Source organism: Canis lupus, chromosome 17 (genome assembly GCF_003254725.2).
Source record: "Canis lupus dingo isolate Sandy chromosome 17, ASM325472v2, whole genome shotgun sequence".
Taxonomy (NCBI): Eukaryota; Metazoa; Chordata; class Mammalia; order Carnivora; family Canidae; genus Canis; species Canis lupus.
In genome coordinates this window covers 35,504,955-35,522,144 of record NC_064259.1, presented here as the reverse complement: position 1 = coordinate 35,522,144, position 17,190 = coordinate 35,504,955, and the positions used below count along the sequence as shown (strand labels likewise).

Sequence of the window (17,190 nt, the reverse complement as noted above, 5' to 3'; positions counted from 1 at the left end):
TTTGTGTTGTTGTTTTTTTTTAAAGTTTTTATTTATTTATTCATGAGAGACAGAGACAGAGGCGCAGAGACACAGGCAGAAGGAGAAGCAGGCTCCATGCAGGGAGCCCGACATGGGACTCAATCCGGGTCTCCAGGATCAGGCCCTGGGCTGAAGGCGGTGCTAAACTGCTGAGCCACCTGGGCTGCCCAAGTTTGTGTTATTTTAAGCCACCAAGTTTATGGCAATTAGTTATAGCACCAATAGAAATGTATACAGATATGAATAATATCTTCCTTCAACGTGGTAAAAGTCACTGTTTTCCTTCATCTCTCAGCCACCTGTGGTCATGACTACTGTGCAGACAATATCTATTGGCCTTCCTGCATCTGCACACCTCCCCCCTCAGTTCTGGTTTTTTCTTCACCATGTTTCAGAATACTATAATGGAAAATACAGGTTTCCTTCTCTCTCCCTTCTTCTGAACACCTTCTTATTGACTTTGTTTTTAAAATCTCTTAAAATGAGTTATTGTTTTTAACAACTGCTGGGAATAAAATCTTTAGTGAACTCTTTCTCTCTATGTTCAACCAAACTCCAGGATCAGGCTCTAAACTCAAGGGTGGTAAACACACTGAGCTGGGTACTTTCCTTGAAGCCCCTCAAACTCATGAGAAATACCATGAAGTATAGCCTTTCTGGTCTTCTCAACTGATCCTTCAGACTCTGGAGATCGCGAAGAGTGATGGCAGTTGGAGGTGTTGATTCACTGACTGTTCTCTATCAATTGAGTGTCATCTATTGAGATGATTATATGATGTTTCTCGTTTATAATGTTAATATGGCAAATTGTATAGATTGATTTTCAAATGTTAAACAAGCCTAACATTCCTAGATAAATCCCTCTTGATCATTGTATATTATTTTACAGTAAAATATACTGTATGTGATCTATAACATTTTGTTCACAAGGAATATTGGTCTCATAATATCTTTGTCTGTTTTTGGTGTCAGGGTAATTTTTTTTTTATTTTTTATTGGTGTTCAATTTACTAACATACAGAATAACCCCCAGTGCCCGTCACCCATTCACTCCCACCCCCCGCCCTCCTCCCCTTCTACTACCCCTAGTTCGTTTCCCAGAGTTAGCAATCTTTACGTTCTGTCTCCCTTTCTGATATTTGGTGTCAGGGTAATTAATGCTCTTAAAATGAGTTACAAAGTCTTCCCTTCATTTTCCAAAAGAATTTGTGTAAAGTTAATATGTTTTCTTTTCTTAAGTATTTGGTAGATTTTACCAGCAACGCCAGATGAAGCTATTCAAATTTTCCAATTCTTTTTGAGTCACTTTTGGTAATATGTGTCTTTCATGAAATTTTCTATTTCATATATATTGTCACACATATTGGCAATACATTGACGTTACATCAATAATAATAACAATAATATTTAATTTTATCCTTTCTTTTTAAAAAATATTTTATTTATTTATTCATGAGAGACACAGAGAGAGAGAGGGAGAGACATAGGCAGAGGGAGAAGCAGGCTTTCCACGGGGAGCCTGATGTGGGACTCAATCCCAGGACACTAGGATCATGCCCTGAGTCAAAGGCAGACACTCAACCACTGAACCACCCAGGTGTCCCTCATTTTATCCTTTCAATATCTATAGGATCTGTAGTGATGTCTTCTCATTTATTTCAGATATCGATCATTTGTGTCTCTTCTTTTTTTAATTAATCTAGCTGAAGGTTTATAAATTTTATCTATCTTTTAAAGAAAAAATTATTTTTGCATTAATTATGCTTATTTTTTGGCTATTTCTTATTTCAATGATTTCTGCTTTCATTTATATTATTATTTCTGCTTGCTTCGAATTTGTTCTTTTTTTCTAGCTTCTTAAAATGAGAATTTACACCACTGATTCTCTACCTTTATCCTTTTCTTTTTTTTTCCTTTATCCTTTTCTAATGTATTTTAATTATAAGTATGCCTCTAAGCACTGCTTTAGCTATACATTACAAATTCTGATATGTTCTGTTTCATTTTCATTTTATTCAAAATATTTTCTAATTTCCCTTGTGATTTCTCCTTTGACCTATAAATTATGTGTGTTGTCTAATTTCCTAATACATGGTATTATTCCAGATGTTTTTGTTATTCGTTTCTAATTTAATTCTAATCAGAAGACATACTTTGTATGATTTCAATCCTTTAAATTTACATGGTCTGTCTTGATAAATGTTTTATGTGCACTTGAAAAAAATAGACATTTTTCCAAAGAAGACATACAGATGGCTAACAAACATATGAGAAGGCACTCAATATTACAAATCATTAGGGAAATGCAAATCACAGCCACAGATATCACATTATGGCTAAAACCCAAAACACAAGAAATAGAAGTGTTGGCAAGGATAGGGGGAGAAAGGAACCCCTGTGCAGTGTTGGTGAGAATGCAAATTGGTGCAGCCACTGTGGAAAACAGTATGGCAGTTCCTCAAAAAATAAAAATAGAAATACCATATGGTGCAGTAATTCCACTATTGGGCATTTACCCAAAGAAAATGAAAACATTAATTCCAAAAGATATATGCACCTCTGTGTTTCTGCAGCATTATTTACAATAGCCAAGATACAGAAGCAACAAAGGCATCCATCAATAGATGAATGGATATAGAAGATGTGATATATATACATATAATGGAATATTATTCTGCCATAAAAAGAATGAGATCTTGCCATTTGCAACAACTTGGATGGACCCAGAGGGTATAATGCTTAGTAAAATAAGTCAGTCAGAGAAAGATGTATTCCATATGATTTCACTCATATGTGGAATTTAAGAAATGAAACAAGTGAACAAAGAAGAAAAAGAGACAAGCTAGAGTCTCAACTATAAAGAACAAATTTGTGGTTATCAAAGGGCAGGTGGCTGGGGGATATGAGTGAAATAGGTGAAGGGGATGAAGAGTATGCTTATCTTCATGAGCACTGAGAAATGTATAGAATTGAAGAATCATACATATATTATACACCTAAAACTAATAAACACTGTATGTTAATTATACTTAAATAAAATTTAAAAATAAGTAAAAAATGTACATTCTGTGTTGTTGGATAGAGTATTTATTCTATAAATATCATTTAAGTCAAGTTAATTAGTAATGTTCATATTGCTGTTTATTATATCAATTTTTATATCAATTACTATTTATTATATCAGTTACTCAGAGAGAATGACTAATGTCTGCAATTATAATTTTGGATTTGTTAATTTCTCCTTTCAATACTTTCCATTTTTGCTTCAAGTATTTTAAGGCTATTTTGTGAGTCCATACACATTCAGATTGTTATGCCTTTTTGATGAGTAGACTGCTTTATCATTACAAAGAGTTCCTCTTTATCTCTGGTAATATTCTTTTTTCTGAAGTCTACTTTATCTAATATTAATATATCCACTCTAGTTCTCTTATGGTTAATGTTTGCAGGTGTAAATGTTTTATTCTTTCACTTTTAATCAATTTGTCTTTATATTTTAAGTGCATTTCTTATAGAAAGCATCTAGTTCAGTCTTGATTTTTTTATTATGTCTGACAATCTGTAAATTAAGTAGGAGTGTTTAAACCATTTACATCTAATGTAATTATTAACACGATTGAGTTTGAAACTATTATCTTGCAATCTTTCCTCTATTTATCCCATGTGTTCTTTGTTCTCTTTTCCCTCTGCTTCTGTCTTCTTTTGATTAATTGCATAGGTTTTAGTATCCCACTGTTAGAGTTTTAACTATGTTACTTGTATACTTTTTAGTGATTTTTATAGTATAAAATATGCATCTTTAACCTAACACATTCTTCCCTCATATAATGTTATAACACTTTTCAGATAATTGAAGAACCTTACAATAATACAATATACTACCATTTCATTCACCCATCTATTGTGCTACTGTTTGAGATTATTTAATATCTATCTGTCTACCTATCTATTTATATCTTCTACATATGTTATAAAATTCATTGCTATTTTTGCTTTAAATAAATAATTTCTCTTTTTTCCTTATCAACATTATTGAGGGTAATTTATTTTACAACAGACTGCATTCATTCAAAGCATGCCATTTAACAAATTTTGACAACTGTACATACCCATGAGAATAACACCACAATCAAGCTACAGAACATTTCCAACACCTTCCAAAAAACGCCTCATGCTTTTTTACAGTCTATCCCTTCCTTGATTGATCCTCATTTCCAGTCATCCACTAACCTGCTGTTTGTCACTAGAAAGTAGTTTACATTTTATGTAAATAAAATTATACAGCATGTTATGTCTTCCTTCTTTCAATCAGCATATTGTTTTGAGATTCATCCATACTGTAGCATGTATTAGTAGCTGCTCTTTTTTATTGCTGACTAGAATTCCATCTATGCAATGCATATATCACACTTTATTTTTGCATTCACTGTTGATGAACATTTTGGTTGTTTCCAGTTTAGGGCTATTACAAAGAAAACACTATGGAAATTCATGTAAAATCTTAGGGGAGACATATGTCTTTATTTCTCTTCAGTAAATATGTAGGAGGGAAGTGACTGGGTCATATGGTAGATATATTTTTAACTTTTTAAGAAACTGCCAAACAGTTTTCCAAAGTGGTTGTGCAATTTTACATTCCTACCCACAGTGTAGGAGAGTTCTGGTTGTTCCATGTCTGCCAATAATTGGTCTTTTTGGTCTTTTTAAATTTGTCAATCCAGTGGATACATAATAGTGTATCCTCATGGTTTGAATTTGCATTTCCCTGATAACTAGCATCTTTTCATGTATATATTATATATTGGCTGATCATTATATATATTCTTTTGTCAAGTGTCTATTTGAATCTTTTAAATCTATTGGCTTGCTCATCTAATTTTTAGTTGAATTATATTTTCTGTGTTAGCATATATTCTATATAACATCCCATTTTCAGATATATATATTGCAAACATTTCCTCCCATTCTATGGCTTGCCTTTTCATTTCCTTAATGACAAAATCAATTTTGGCTCAAGGTATTTATTTACCTGTTTCCATCCATAGAATAATCTCACAATGTCTGAATATCCTTGTTTCCTCAGTGAAACCTGAATATGCAAAAAATGTTGCATTGGGGCCTCATTCTACAGCAAATAGGCAAGTCTGCTATCAAACTTCATAACTGAAACCATTGAGCTGGGACAAATGGAAAAACAGGGAAACCATCATTTGTTTAATTGGCACTTAGATGAAGAAAACCTAACTGTATTGAGCAACTACTATAAGCAATGAGCTTCTACATTTATTATCTAACTTCATCTTTACAACAACCCCATGAAATAGGAAATCATATCCCCACTTGATAGATGGGGAAACAGAGGGCCAACTGAGGTCACATACCTAAGTCAAGGTCTCCCAGACAGGACAGAGCTAGGAGTCAAACCTAGGACTTCCTAGTCCTAAAATCATGCTCTTTTCATGATAAATAATGTGCATATCAGTGCCCTGAGAAAGTTTACAGCATTCTCAGTCTATGCTATAGTACTATCACCCAACTCCCGGGCTGTGACTGCCCTACAATGATTCTCAGAGAGTCTCAGAGCTGAGCATTTTTTAAAAATGTACATATGACTCCCTGCTGATCTCCCTAACACACACACACACACACACACACACACACACACACACACACACACAGCCCTAATCATTCTCTAGGGTAGAAATGGGTGAGAAATAAGAAACAAAATAGGCTTTAAGAAAAGAAGGACTTGGGGGATCCCTGGGTAGTTCAGCAGTTTAGCACCTGCCTTCAGCCCCAGGGAGTGATTCTGGAGTCCTGGGATCGAGTCCCACATCGGGCTCCCTGCATGGATCCTGCTTCTCCCTCTGCCTGTGTCTATGCCTCTCTCTCTGTGTCTCTCATGAATAAATAAATAAAATCTTTAAAAAAAAGAAAGAAAGAAAGAAAGAAAGAAAGAAAGAAAGAAAGAAAGAAAGAAAGAAAGAAAGACTCATGAAACTCTCTCCTAGCAAAGAGCTGGTGAAATCTCTTTGCAATACTGGCTTCCCACTTTACTTAAAATTCATAGGACATGGGCCCTGATGAGAGCCTCCATCTGCCAGACGAGAGGTGCATCCAGTGACTCTTATTCTTTATCATATCCCATGTCTGCTTGCAAAGGGGAACTGAGAAGCCTTCTGTGTGCAGAGTATGTTGGAGTCCAGAAGGTACATATCTTATGAAAATTTGATATAAGAAATTCAGAGTGACCCAGAAGATAAATTAAGATGTAGGGATTATGTAGAAAAATTATTCCTCAATATGATAGGAAGTATATAGGAAAACATATTCCTATATTAGGAATAATAGGAAAATATATTCCCATTTCTAAATATGTTTACTTTATAGGCAATGCCTCTAGAAATGCGAAGTATTTGTTTACAAGTTACAGCCGCTTGAATTATTAGAACCTACCCTCAGGGTAAGATTCAGGAGAAATGCAGAGTATCTCTAAAACCGTTAAGTCAGTGAGAGGGCAGGATTCAATTTACAAAAGTGTGCTTTACATAAAAACAGCAAAGTAAGACTTTTGGGCAATAAGATTTCAGGATTGTATTAAAAACACAATTCAATGCACAAATGGTGGCATTCATTTGCTAAGGAATATCTTAAGTCCTTAACTATCCTGAACTCCATTTTTTGACAGGGACAGGTCTTTGGTAAATTTCTGAAACCATGAAATATCATTCTGCCCACTCAGCGATTCCACACGAAAATGAATGAAACCTTACTTTGTGCCAGGCACAGTTCTAGGTGCTATGGAAACATCAGTTAAAAAAAAAAAGAGAGAGACAGAGGGGATCCCTGGGTGGCTTAGTAGTTTAGCGCCTGACTTCGGCCCGGGGTGTGATCATGGAGACCCGGGATCAAGTCCCACATCGGGATCCCTGCATAGAGCCTGCTTCTCCCTCTGCCTGTGTTTCTCCTCTCTCTCTCAATCTCTCTCTCTCTCTGTCTCTCATGAATAAATAAATAAAACCTTTAAAAAAAGAGAGAGAGAAACTTGGTGAGTTGTCTTGTGGTGTTCAAGAAGTTACTGAAGACAGTGTGTGATACATGATAAGCAATTGAATATGTGTTAGTTATCATCATAATTTTATTCTTAGAGATTTTGGATAAAAACAGATTGCCAGAGATAATGACTGAATCCAACTGAAAGCTAACAGCAATGGTGCTGTGGCCCCTCCTGGCCGGAACCCGGCCTGGACTCCCTAAGCTACCCATTTGGCCTGGAAGAAATAAGAGGTGAGGCAGACCCCAAATACTCCCATTGGCTGGTACACTTAAAATGGTGATGTTAAAAGCTAGAAAATGCATTTTTGCAGCAAGTCCCACCAAATGATTCCCAGGAGAGGTATCAGCTACCAACTACCCTGGCCAGCTAGCTCTTGGACTAACTCCTTCACATCATGGAACTTATGCTTTAGGGACCAACAGAAAGTGTGGAAGCAAAGCTCCACATAACCTCATGGCCAAGTGTGATGTGATTACACAAGGCAATTTCATTCAGGTCAGTTGAAGCAACCTGTGCAGAGAGTCAGGCACTCTTTGATGTGGAGATGCCAAATTAAGAATCCACAATATCTATGCATGAAGAATTCACAACCACAAATCAAGAGTAATGGTACAATGATAAGAGGGGTCCAGCCGCTCGAAGGAGCTTATCAGGGGGCTCCTCATTCTAAGAGAGGCTCAGAGAAGGTGTCTTGGAAGACATGATAGCCTGAACTAGATCTCAAAAGATGACAATGAACTGCCCAGTAAAGGAAAATAAAGATGTGAGAGATGAATGTGGAGGCAAGGTGCGGATGATGCTTTGTGAGGAAGGCCAAAGCAGGGCAAGGGCTGAGTACAGAGCCTCAATGTGGAAGAGAAAAGATATGGAGGTGGGGTGGAGGCTGGCAGGGGCCAGGCAGAGGAAGGTACTCCAAGGCTGTAGGAGGGAGCTTAAGTTTATCCAGTAAGGAGGGGGCTGGAAGGCCCTGGGAGGGTTCCAGCAGTCAAGTGAGAGTTCAGATTCTATTTAGGTGTGGTTGCTTGTGGAGAATGGATTTGATGAGGACCAGGCTGTATGTGGGGGGCAGGGCACAGGAAGGGGAGCTGGGGAGGGCCCCGGTGAGGTAATAAGGAGGGAGGGCCTTGAATAATTCCCACGAGGGAGGCAAACTCACTAGAATGTGGTAATTGGTGGGGTGGGGGCAGGACACTTGAGTCTCAGAGGTGATGGCAGGCAACAACAACTGGCACTGTGAGCATTAATGGCCAGCAGTCAGTGGATAAGAACAGAGGGCATCAGCCAGGGTGCGGTTCACATGTCCAGGAAGACCCCACATGCCATGTATCCACCAGTGTACCCCCAGACCAGGAAGCATGCAGGGCAACATTGGCACTCGACAGTGAGAAGCAGGCTTTGGATGCCCTAGGCCCCATGGGAAGAGGTTAATTAAGAAACCTAAGGATGGTTCCCATGCCCAAAGGCAGAAAACAGGAAACCTACCTGGCCATGTGAGCCACCTAGACAGAACTGTTGGCTGCTGAGTCCTCAGGGCCTGGAAAGGTGCCTGACACACAGGTCATGTAATAAAGGGAGGAAGGGACATGTCTGCCATCTCTGGACAGGTGGGAGGAGAAAAGCCCTGGCAGGCTCCTCAGGAGCCCATCATCTCTTCTCAGAGGCCCCCACCACGCCAGCCCTCACTTCATCAAGTCAGTCCCGATATCCAGCAGCTGAGCAGTCAGTGGGAAGAGAAAGTCCCGTCTCTTCTTGGACTGAACAAGCTCCAAAGGACATTGAGTTTCCATCTCCTCCTTGTTAAAGGCAAGAGAATGTGAGTGATGAAGGGTGGGGATGGTTGGGCTCCCTAAGGGCTAGAGGAGTCCTCCCTCTCTCCAGGCCTGTGGAGTCAATGGGAAAGAAAGGGGATAAGGACGAGGGTAAGTAGCTTGCTAACCTTCTACTGTCAAGCTCCAGATAAGGCACTACATGCTCCATGTGACAGGGACTGTGTCTGACTCAAGCACTAGCATGTGTCCAGGGCCTACCAGGTAGGACCACCAGATTTAATAAACAGAAATAGAGGAGACTCGTTTAAATGTGAATTTCAGATAATGCGTAATTTTTAGTTTAAGTATTTTAGTTTAAGTATTAAGATATACTTAGACTAAAAAATTATGCATTGGATAAAAATGCATAAAAAGTATGCATTTGAGGACTGTATTTTACCTGGTAAACCTATTAGCAAGGTATCATGTAATTACTGAATATATAAACACATGTGCACTGGAAAAAGCCATCCCACCTTATTTCTATTACTTGCCTTTTAACCACGAAGTGACCTCTAACTCCTCATGTCTTGTCACATTAGAAAGGAGGAGAGGCAAGGCCAGCTGACCTAGCTGGTGGTTTGTTTTTCCTGCTCTCCTAACTCTAGACTCATACACTTAAGTTAGACTACTCTCATGAGTGTTTCTCTGTACTTGAGGAGGATCCAGCACATTGAATAAACATGTAACTCAACAAACTTGAGGTTACCCAGACCCTAAAACTTGAAGCCAGTTGATTGGCAGCATCATATCCATGGGAATTTGGAAATGGGTCCTAGAAGCAAGGTTTCATAACCTTTTAAAAAATGTGTGTGAAGTGGGCAGAGGTACTTAGCATAAGATTTCGTCAAGTTGCAATCAGCTTCATTGAACTTTTTATGTACAAGTCAGAGAAGGCGCACCAGGGGCTATCAACTAGAGAGAAACAGGAAAGCCAGAGTATGTTGCAGAAAACACCGGCTTCTCCCCGGGCTTGTTTTAAAACACAGACAACTTTCCAATAACCAAATTTTCAGTGAGTCAACCCCCTGCTACAATGGGGGATAGGGAGAAAGAAATAAAGAGGAAGAAGAAATAGAACCACAATGGGGACCCTGAGCAAGGCCAGAAACCACAGTGGGTGCAAGGAGTGAAGGCCAGGAAAATGGAAGGTCCTGGGACCAATTAGATTGACAGTTTGATGAGGCATGGACCTGACCCTGTCCTGTTCAGTACTGTGTTACTTTTGCATGGTACATGATAAGGATTTCGTGACTTTTTTTTTTTAGGATTCCATGATTTTTTATTAATTAATTTCCATTAATAACCTTTCATTTCTCCCCTTGAAACCTTAAGCTAGAATTGTGATCTCTCTATTTCTTTGATGTTGGCATTTGGAAGGTATCTCCCTAAAATCAAGAGAAAATAATGTTTACTAATAGCAGCAATACAGCACTTAGAAAAATCAAGGTAAATTAAGTTTAAATCAAGCTAAAAAAGAAATAGAGCTGAAGAAAAAGGAAACATGCTGTACATATCACACTTCTGTTATACTTAAAGATGCAAGTACATATGTGTGTATATAGAAACTTATAAATGTGGAATATATGGCAACTCTTTGTTATGTGGTCTATTAACTTCCTGTGTCATGGATTATGAATAGTGAACAAAGAGGTAAATATGTAGATACTCTAGCCTCTTTGTAATAGTTAATAGCTTGTAGTTTTTGACTACTGGGCAAAAAATTCAAAGAAGAATTGTATTTTCCATTGCCATGCATGTGAAAAATTACCAGGTTTTATATCAGGCTATTTTGATCCAATTTAAATTTTCGTGAAATTTAATACTGCCGTCTTTTATCTGTTAGTGAAGTTTATTTCCAGGTTACACTAGGAAGCTTCCTAAAAAGCTGCTGCAGTCCTTAACTCTGTCCATTAACTAGAATCACCCAAGTAGTTGAAATACACACACTCCAGATTTTTTGGGAAAAAGAAAAAGAAAAGAAGTACAGGTAAAATCTGAGTGGAGATAAAATGAAATACTAAAAACAACCTCAATAGCTCCCCCCAAAAAGAAAGAATTACAGTCTTACAAGTTTACATTATATATAAAGTGGTATAATACCAATTCAAGGTGGGTACTGGCAAGATAAGGATGCATAATATGATACTTAAAGTGTTCACTAGGAAAAAGAAAGAGAATGAAGAAATGGAGACAGAACAAAGCAAGTAGCAAAATGGTAGACTTACTAGGAATTATAGCAAATAAAAATGACCTTAACATTTTAAGTTAAAGATTATCAAATTGGATAAAAAGCACGACCTCGCCATAGGCTATTTATAAAAATCTCATAATGGCACATGTAGGTTGATTCAATGACAGGTTAAAATATAACGGTGGGAAGAGATATAACATGAAAACACTAGGCATTAGAAAACTGGTATGGTTATAACAATAGCAGAGAAAGTAAACTTCAAGACAAAAAAAAAAATTGCCAGATACAAAGAGAAACAGTTAATATAATAGGCTAAATTCCTCTAGAAGATATTACCCAAAATCTGTATGTTCTAAATAACAAAGCTTAAAAATACACAAAACAAAATGAGCAGAAAATTTTTTTAATAATACATTTTTATTTTATAAAGAAAGGTTTTAGACCAATGAGCTAGGAAAAACTAGAAAAAGAAAGCTGATTAATTCCCAGCTAAATAGAAGTGAGAAAATAATAAAGACAAGAAATTAAATCAATAACAGAAAAGGGACAAAAATGTAAGAAAAGCACTCAAGACAAAAGTATATTATTTGAAAAGATTAACAAAACTGATAAACATCTTGCAAAATTGACCCTTAAACAAAGCCCAAAACTATATTAGAAATAAGAAGGGTCATTACTACAGATCCTATAGACATTAGTATTATAATAAGGAAATATTAATAACAACTTAGATATATTTTACAAATTAGAGGAAAAGGACAAATTCCTTGAAAAACGCAAATTAACAAAAACTGACAGAGAAGAACTTGGTGATCTTAAGAATCCTATTTGTTAAGGAAATTAACAGAGTATCAAAAATCTTCCTATTAAAAACAAAACCATGCCCAGATGGCTTCTTAGTAAATACTATCAAATTTAAGGAAGAAATAATATCAATCTTATAAAAACTCCTTGAGAAAATATAGGGGAAGGGACCACTTTCCTATTCATGCTCTGAGGACAGCATAACCCTTATACCAAAACCTAACAAGGACATCTCAAAGGAAAGAAAATGATATTCTTTACAAGCATACACAAAATTCCTTATACAAACATTACCAATTTATATCCAATAATATAAAGGTATTATAATACATTATGGCCAAGGATTTCAAAGAATGTAAATCAGGCTCAACATTTGAAAAGTAATCAGTGTAACTCATTCCATTAATATAATGAAGAAATCTCATATAATCAGCTAAATAGAGGCAAAAATTAAGTCAAAATCCAACATCCATGTTAAAAACATTCAGCTAACTAAGAGTATAGGGGAACTTCCCTAGTCTAATAAGTCATCCACAAAAATCCTACAGTGAATGTTCACACTTAATGGGAAATACTGAATGCTTTTCCTCTAAAATCAGGAACAAAATAAGAATGTTCACTCTCACAATTGCTATTCAATATTGTAATGGAGATTTTAGCCAGTCTAACAAGACAAGAAAAAGGATTTTTAAAAGGTACAAGTATTGGCAAGGAAGAAGTAAGACTCTCCTCATGTACATGTGATATGATTATATATATAGAAAATATATTAGATCTAATAAGTGAATTTAGTGAGAATATAGAGGTCAATATAAAAAATTCAATTACATCTCCATATAACATTAAGAAACAGTAATTAAATTTTAAAAGCAATTCCATTTGAATAAATTTAGTTAAAAAATGTGAAAGATCTCTATACTGTAAATTATAAAACATGCTAAGAAAAATTAAATTCCTATATAAATAGAGAGATAAACCATCTTCTTGGATTTGAAAGACCCAGTACTGCCTGAATTGCTTAAGAGATTCCATGCAATCACAGATAAATACAATCAGACTTTTTGTTTAAACACACACACACACACACACACACACACACAACCTGAAAAGCAAGTCCAAAATTGTATATGGAAATGCAAAGTGCCCAGACAAGTCAAAACAGCCAAGACAATTTTGAAAAAGAACAGACTTAGATGACTCATACAACTTGATTTTTTTTGGTAACACTTTTGAGATACTAAACATATCTCAGGATAGAGTAACCAGAACTCTCATGCATTGCTCAAATGAGTATAAAATGGTACTACCTCTCTGAAAAATGGCAGTTTCTATAAAGTTGGACATACACATATCTAATTACCCAGCAAATCCTCTCTAGGTATTTACCCTAAGAAAAATGAAAGACTTGTACAAGAGTATTCATTGTGTCTTATTCCTAGCAGCTAAAAAACTAGACATAACCCAAATGTTCAGCCCTGGGAAAATGGACTTAAAAATTGTGGTTTATTCATTTAATGTTACAACTCAGCACTAAAAATTAACAAACTACCAACAACACTGAGGAACATGAGGACATTAATGATGCTGAACAAAATAAACTGGACATACATACTCATACTATATGTTGCCATTTATATGAAGTTCAAGACCTGACAAAACTAAGCTTTGGGGATAAAGTTCAGAAAGGTGGTTGTGAGTGGTGGGGCTGTGGTGGTGAGGTGAGGGGCAACTGCAAAGAGGGAAATGTTTTCTATTTGGTTGGAGCGTTCATTACACAAGGGTATATGTTTGTCATTGAACTATACCCTAAAATCTGTACATTGTTTCATATGCTAATTAAATCTCAAAAAGCATTCAAAAATATTTTAAGTAAGATATTGGATGTGAGGGATTCACATTTTCTTCTGGGTGGCTGGGATTGACTGATGTTAGCGTTACCAGAAGTTCAGTCTGTAGGACTTGCTGTTTGAGAAGCCTGGAATCCCAGTGCAGAAGTGTGGCCAGGCCAGCAGTAGCCAGGCAGCCACACAAGCCAGCAGCACACCAGACTGGCAGGGCTTCTCGATTACCTTACTTTTAGAAATCCCGGCACCAGTCTAGCCGTTTGTGCAGTAAATTTCAAACACACACCGATTCTAAATTACTCAGAAGTGAATACTCTAAGAAGCAGGATTGCATAAGGACGAGAGAACACAGGATAAAGGTCCAAAATCTGGAGTTATATTCCCAGTACGTCTACTCCCAGACCCTGTGATCTTAGGCAAATCCCCCAATTTTCTGACCTTTAGAAGGTGGTGATGACACACAGCTGCCTAGACAACCTCCCGGGGCTTTGAGGAGGAATAGCTGAGAGGCATAGATGGAAGCCTGCTATAAAATGCAAAGCTCCATGTAAATTTATAGTATGATTACTGTGTTGTTCAATAGCCTGACTCTTACCTCCCTACCTGCATATGCATACACCTTGACCTATTTTTGAAAACTTTAAATTAGAACCTTTATCAGAGGTAGAGCACTCTTAACAGCCAAGGGTGTTGTTCTGTTTCTTTCAGAAACTGTGGAGAAATGTTGGTTTGAGGCTTCTCTCACCTGGATATACAGATAATCAAGAGTGAGACATCACTCTTAACCTGAGCATTAGACTTCAAACACAGACTCTTTCCTACTCGCAGCTAGAAGATGAAGCCCCTGCTTGCCTCTCCCCTCTCACTCCTTACTGATGCCAGGCAGGAGCTCACACTCGTCTTCAGGGAGAAAACCCTGAGAGCCATCTCACCTGCTGACGAAGGTCAAGGCCAAGGCTGTGGCCAGGTGAGGCATCAGCCGAAGGGTCTGTGTTTGGTGCTCAATGATCTTGACTTCTTCCTTGGCTTTAGGACCAAACTGCCTCCGGCTAGAGAGAACCAAGCAGACACAATTTTTACCAAAATTCAATAGGCAACTTCATTTCCTGAGCTAAACATGTCAAGCAGCCATTTTGCCTTTCAAATGCTTCAGAATAAGGAATGCCCAAGTCTCCTAAAATGTGATTAAGATAATTAGATATCAAAAGTTTCTTAGGACAATCCAACAAAAAAGCTTTTCAGCTCTTCTGGAAATTTATTTCCCCACCATGGAATATTTTTAAAGCATCCTATCTATTTAATTAATACACAGAATAATTTTTATGCCTTAACATTTACATGGCATTTTATAGTTCCAAGTGCCCTGTGATCATTAATTATTCAGCTTTACGAAGTTTGTGACATAATTAATAGGACAAGCGCAATATCCTAGAACATATTTCAAAAGGACATTCTCAACAAGGAGGCAAAGCTAACCCCGGTGCTCCTGTCAGATTCATGGGCAGGCCATTACTTTCAGCCCACCTAAATCTCCCCTGCAGTTCCACACAGAAGGGTGTTCACATCCTGCCGTAAATCCTGTGCTCTGTGAGCAGCTGTTGCATTTCGCAGTGGCATCAGTGGCATCGGGGCGGATGGTAACCTTCCTCAGTGTGGTTCCTGAAGTGGCCTGGGATTATCCCTATAGGCAACACCCGGGGACTAATCTTACAGAATCCCTCGGCAGCAGATTGCAAAGAGCCTGGCCTTTTGGAAGTCACCTCCTCCCGAGCCCTGTGGTGCTCCCCAGCCCTGGGCCTGGCAGATCCTATTTTTGAACACCTGTGACCTTCATATTGATTTCTGAAAGACCATCTCACACACACACACATGCATGCACACACACGTGCACACAGGTGCATGTGCATATTGGGATGCACACACATGCACACAGGGTACTATATTATCTAACAGGCAGAGCAGCCTCCTGCTTCAGACACCAGTGAAGGGAGGATATCTATCCATCACAAGGAGAGAAGGAAAACAGAAATTTAAAAACTTTTTTATATTTGATAGACCTTCTTAAACATAATTTGATGCTTTAATATGGTCTTTATTTGTTCTTAAAAGAAGGACACCATGATATTCTTCGTGCATACTATGTCTAGAATTCATAACCTGTCCCTGTTGTGAATTGTGGGTGGGAGGTGGTAAGGACACACATGACCAGAGGGACACACAGGGGGTGGCTTTTGAGCTTCCCCAGGCACAGTCTAACCATCCTACCGTTGGTTGTCTGAGGATCACTACCCAAGTCTGCCCTCTGTCTGCCCCAGTGTACACTGACAACAGTGGGGCATGGCATCAAATGAGGCCTGACAGCCTGTAGCGAAACTTCTCAGCTTTTGCTGGAACACTGCGAAACCAGTAAGAAAAAATCACAGATCCAATAGTGGCATCATCATAATGTCAGGTCAATTTAAATTCCATTTGTCCTTGTTCTCTTAACTTCCATTTTTCAGTGCTATGATTATACTGTAGCTTTTTCTATGGTCGCTGTGGCTGAAATTTTGTGTACCAAAGGCATTCACTGACACATGAGATCCACTCCTCTGGGGGACATCTTTGCACCTGCTCTGTGTCAGCACCACTTTAGGTGCTGGGTGTCCACCAGGGTCAAGAAGGCTGAGGCCCAGCTGTTGAGCTCACAGCTCTAGACACAGAGAGAACTAGACCAGGTGATGTGGGTAGGAGAGCCTTGCATGTAACCCCACCCCCATCTCACTCTGTCAATCACCAGTATTTCCTTTTTCTTTTTTTAAGATTTATTTATTTATTTATTTATTTATTTATTCATTCATTCAGAGAGAGTGAGAGAGAGGCAGAGACACAGGCAGAGGGAGAAGCAGGCCCCATGCAGGGAGCCTGACGTGAGACTCGATCCCGTATCTCCAGGATCACACCCCGGGCTGCAGGCGGCGCTAAACCGCTGCGCCACCAGGGCTGCCCACCAGTATTTCCTAATGTGCTGCTAGAGGGAACTTTATCCACACAGCACCAGGAAAAGAAGCCCCTGATCATTACACCTTTTAGCTTTTGTTTTGCTAAAAAATAATTATAATAGCAATGCCATTTTAGAAAGCATCCCATCAAATTATGTTTTTGTGTGTGAAGTGTTTGTCTTGGCCCCACACACAGTATGAATGAATGCATGGATGGATGGATGGATGGATGGATTTTGCCAATGAGGAAATGGAGATGAAGCACAATGCAATAGCTCTCTCAAGACCTCAGAGAAGGTCTTCGGATGGGATGCCAGGTCTGACCCCTGACCTGGTATGGCTTACTTTCCTAATTCAGGTACACCTTATAACCGTCCCATTTCCCCTTTGATTCTCACAATTCAATTAGGAGGCCAGGTGCAGAGCAGAAAGAGACCACCAGGAGCCCATGTGGCAGGGCTCAGACCTTTTTTTGTGTTGT

General features: G+C 38.2%; 1 protein-coding gene across 4 annotated transcripts in view; it reads right to left on the bottom strand.

Moving 5' to 3' along the window:
* Window positions 1-17,190, bottom strand: part of ACOXL (acyl-CoA oxidase like) — a 347,270-nt gene that overhangs the window by 175,918 nt on the left and 154,162 nt on the right. For 3 of the 4 annotated variants that reach the window (XM_049095680.1, XM_025453977.3, XM_049095682.1), the window contains exon 11: window positions 14,661-14,777. The exons of the other annotated variant lie outside the window; for it this stretch is intronic. In XM_049095680.1, the coding sequence (XP_048951637.1) occupies window positions 14,661-14,777 (117 nt within the window). The remainder of the gene's footprint in view (window positions 1-14,660; window positions 14,778-17,190) is intronic. 4 annotated transcript variants of the gene reach the window in all.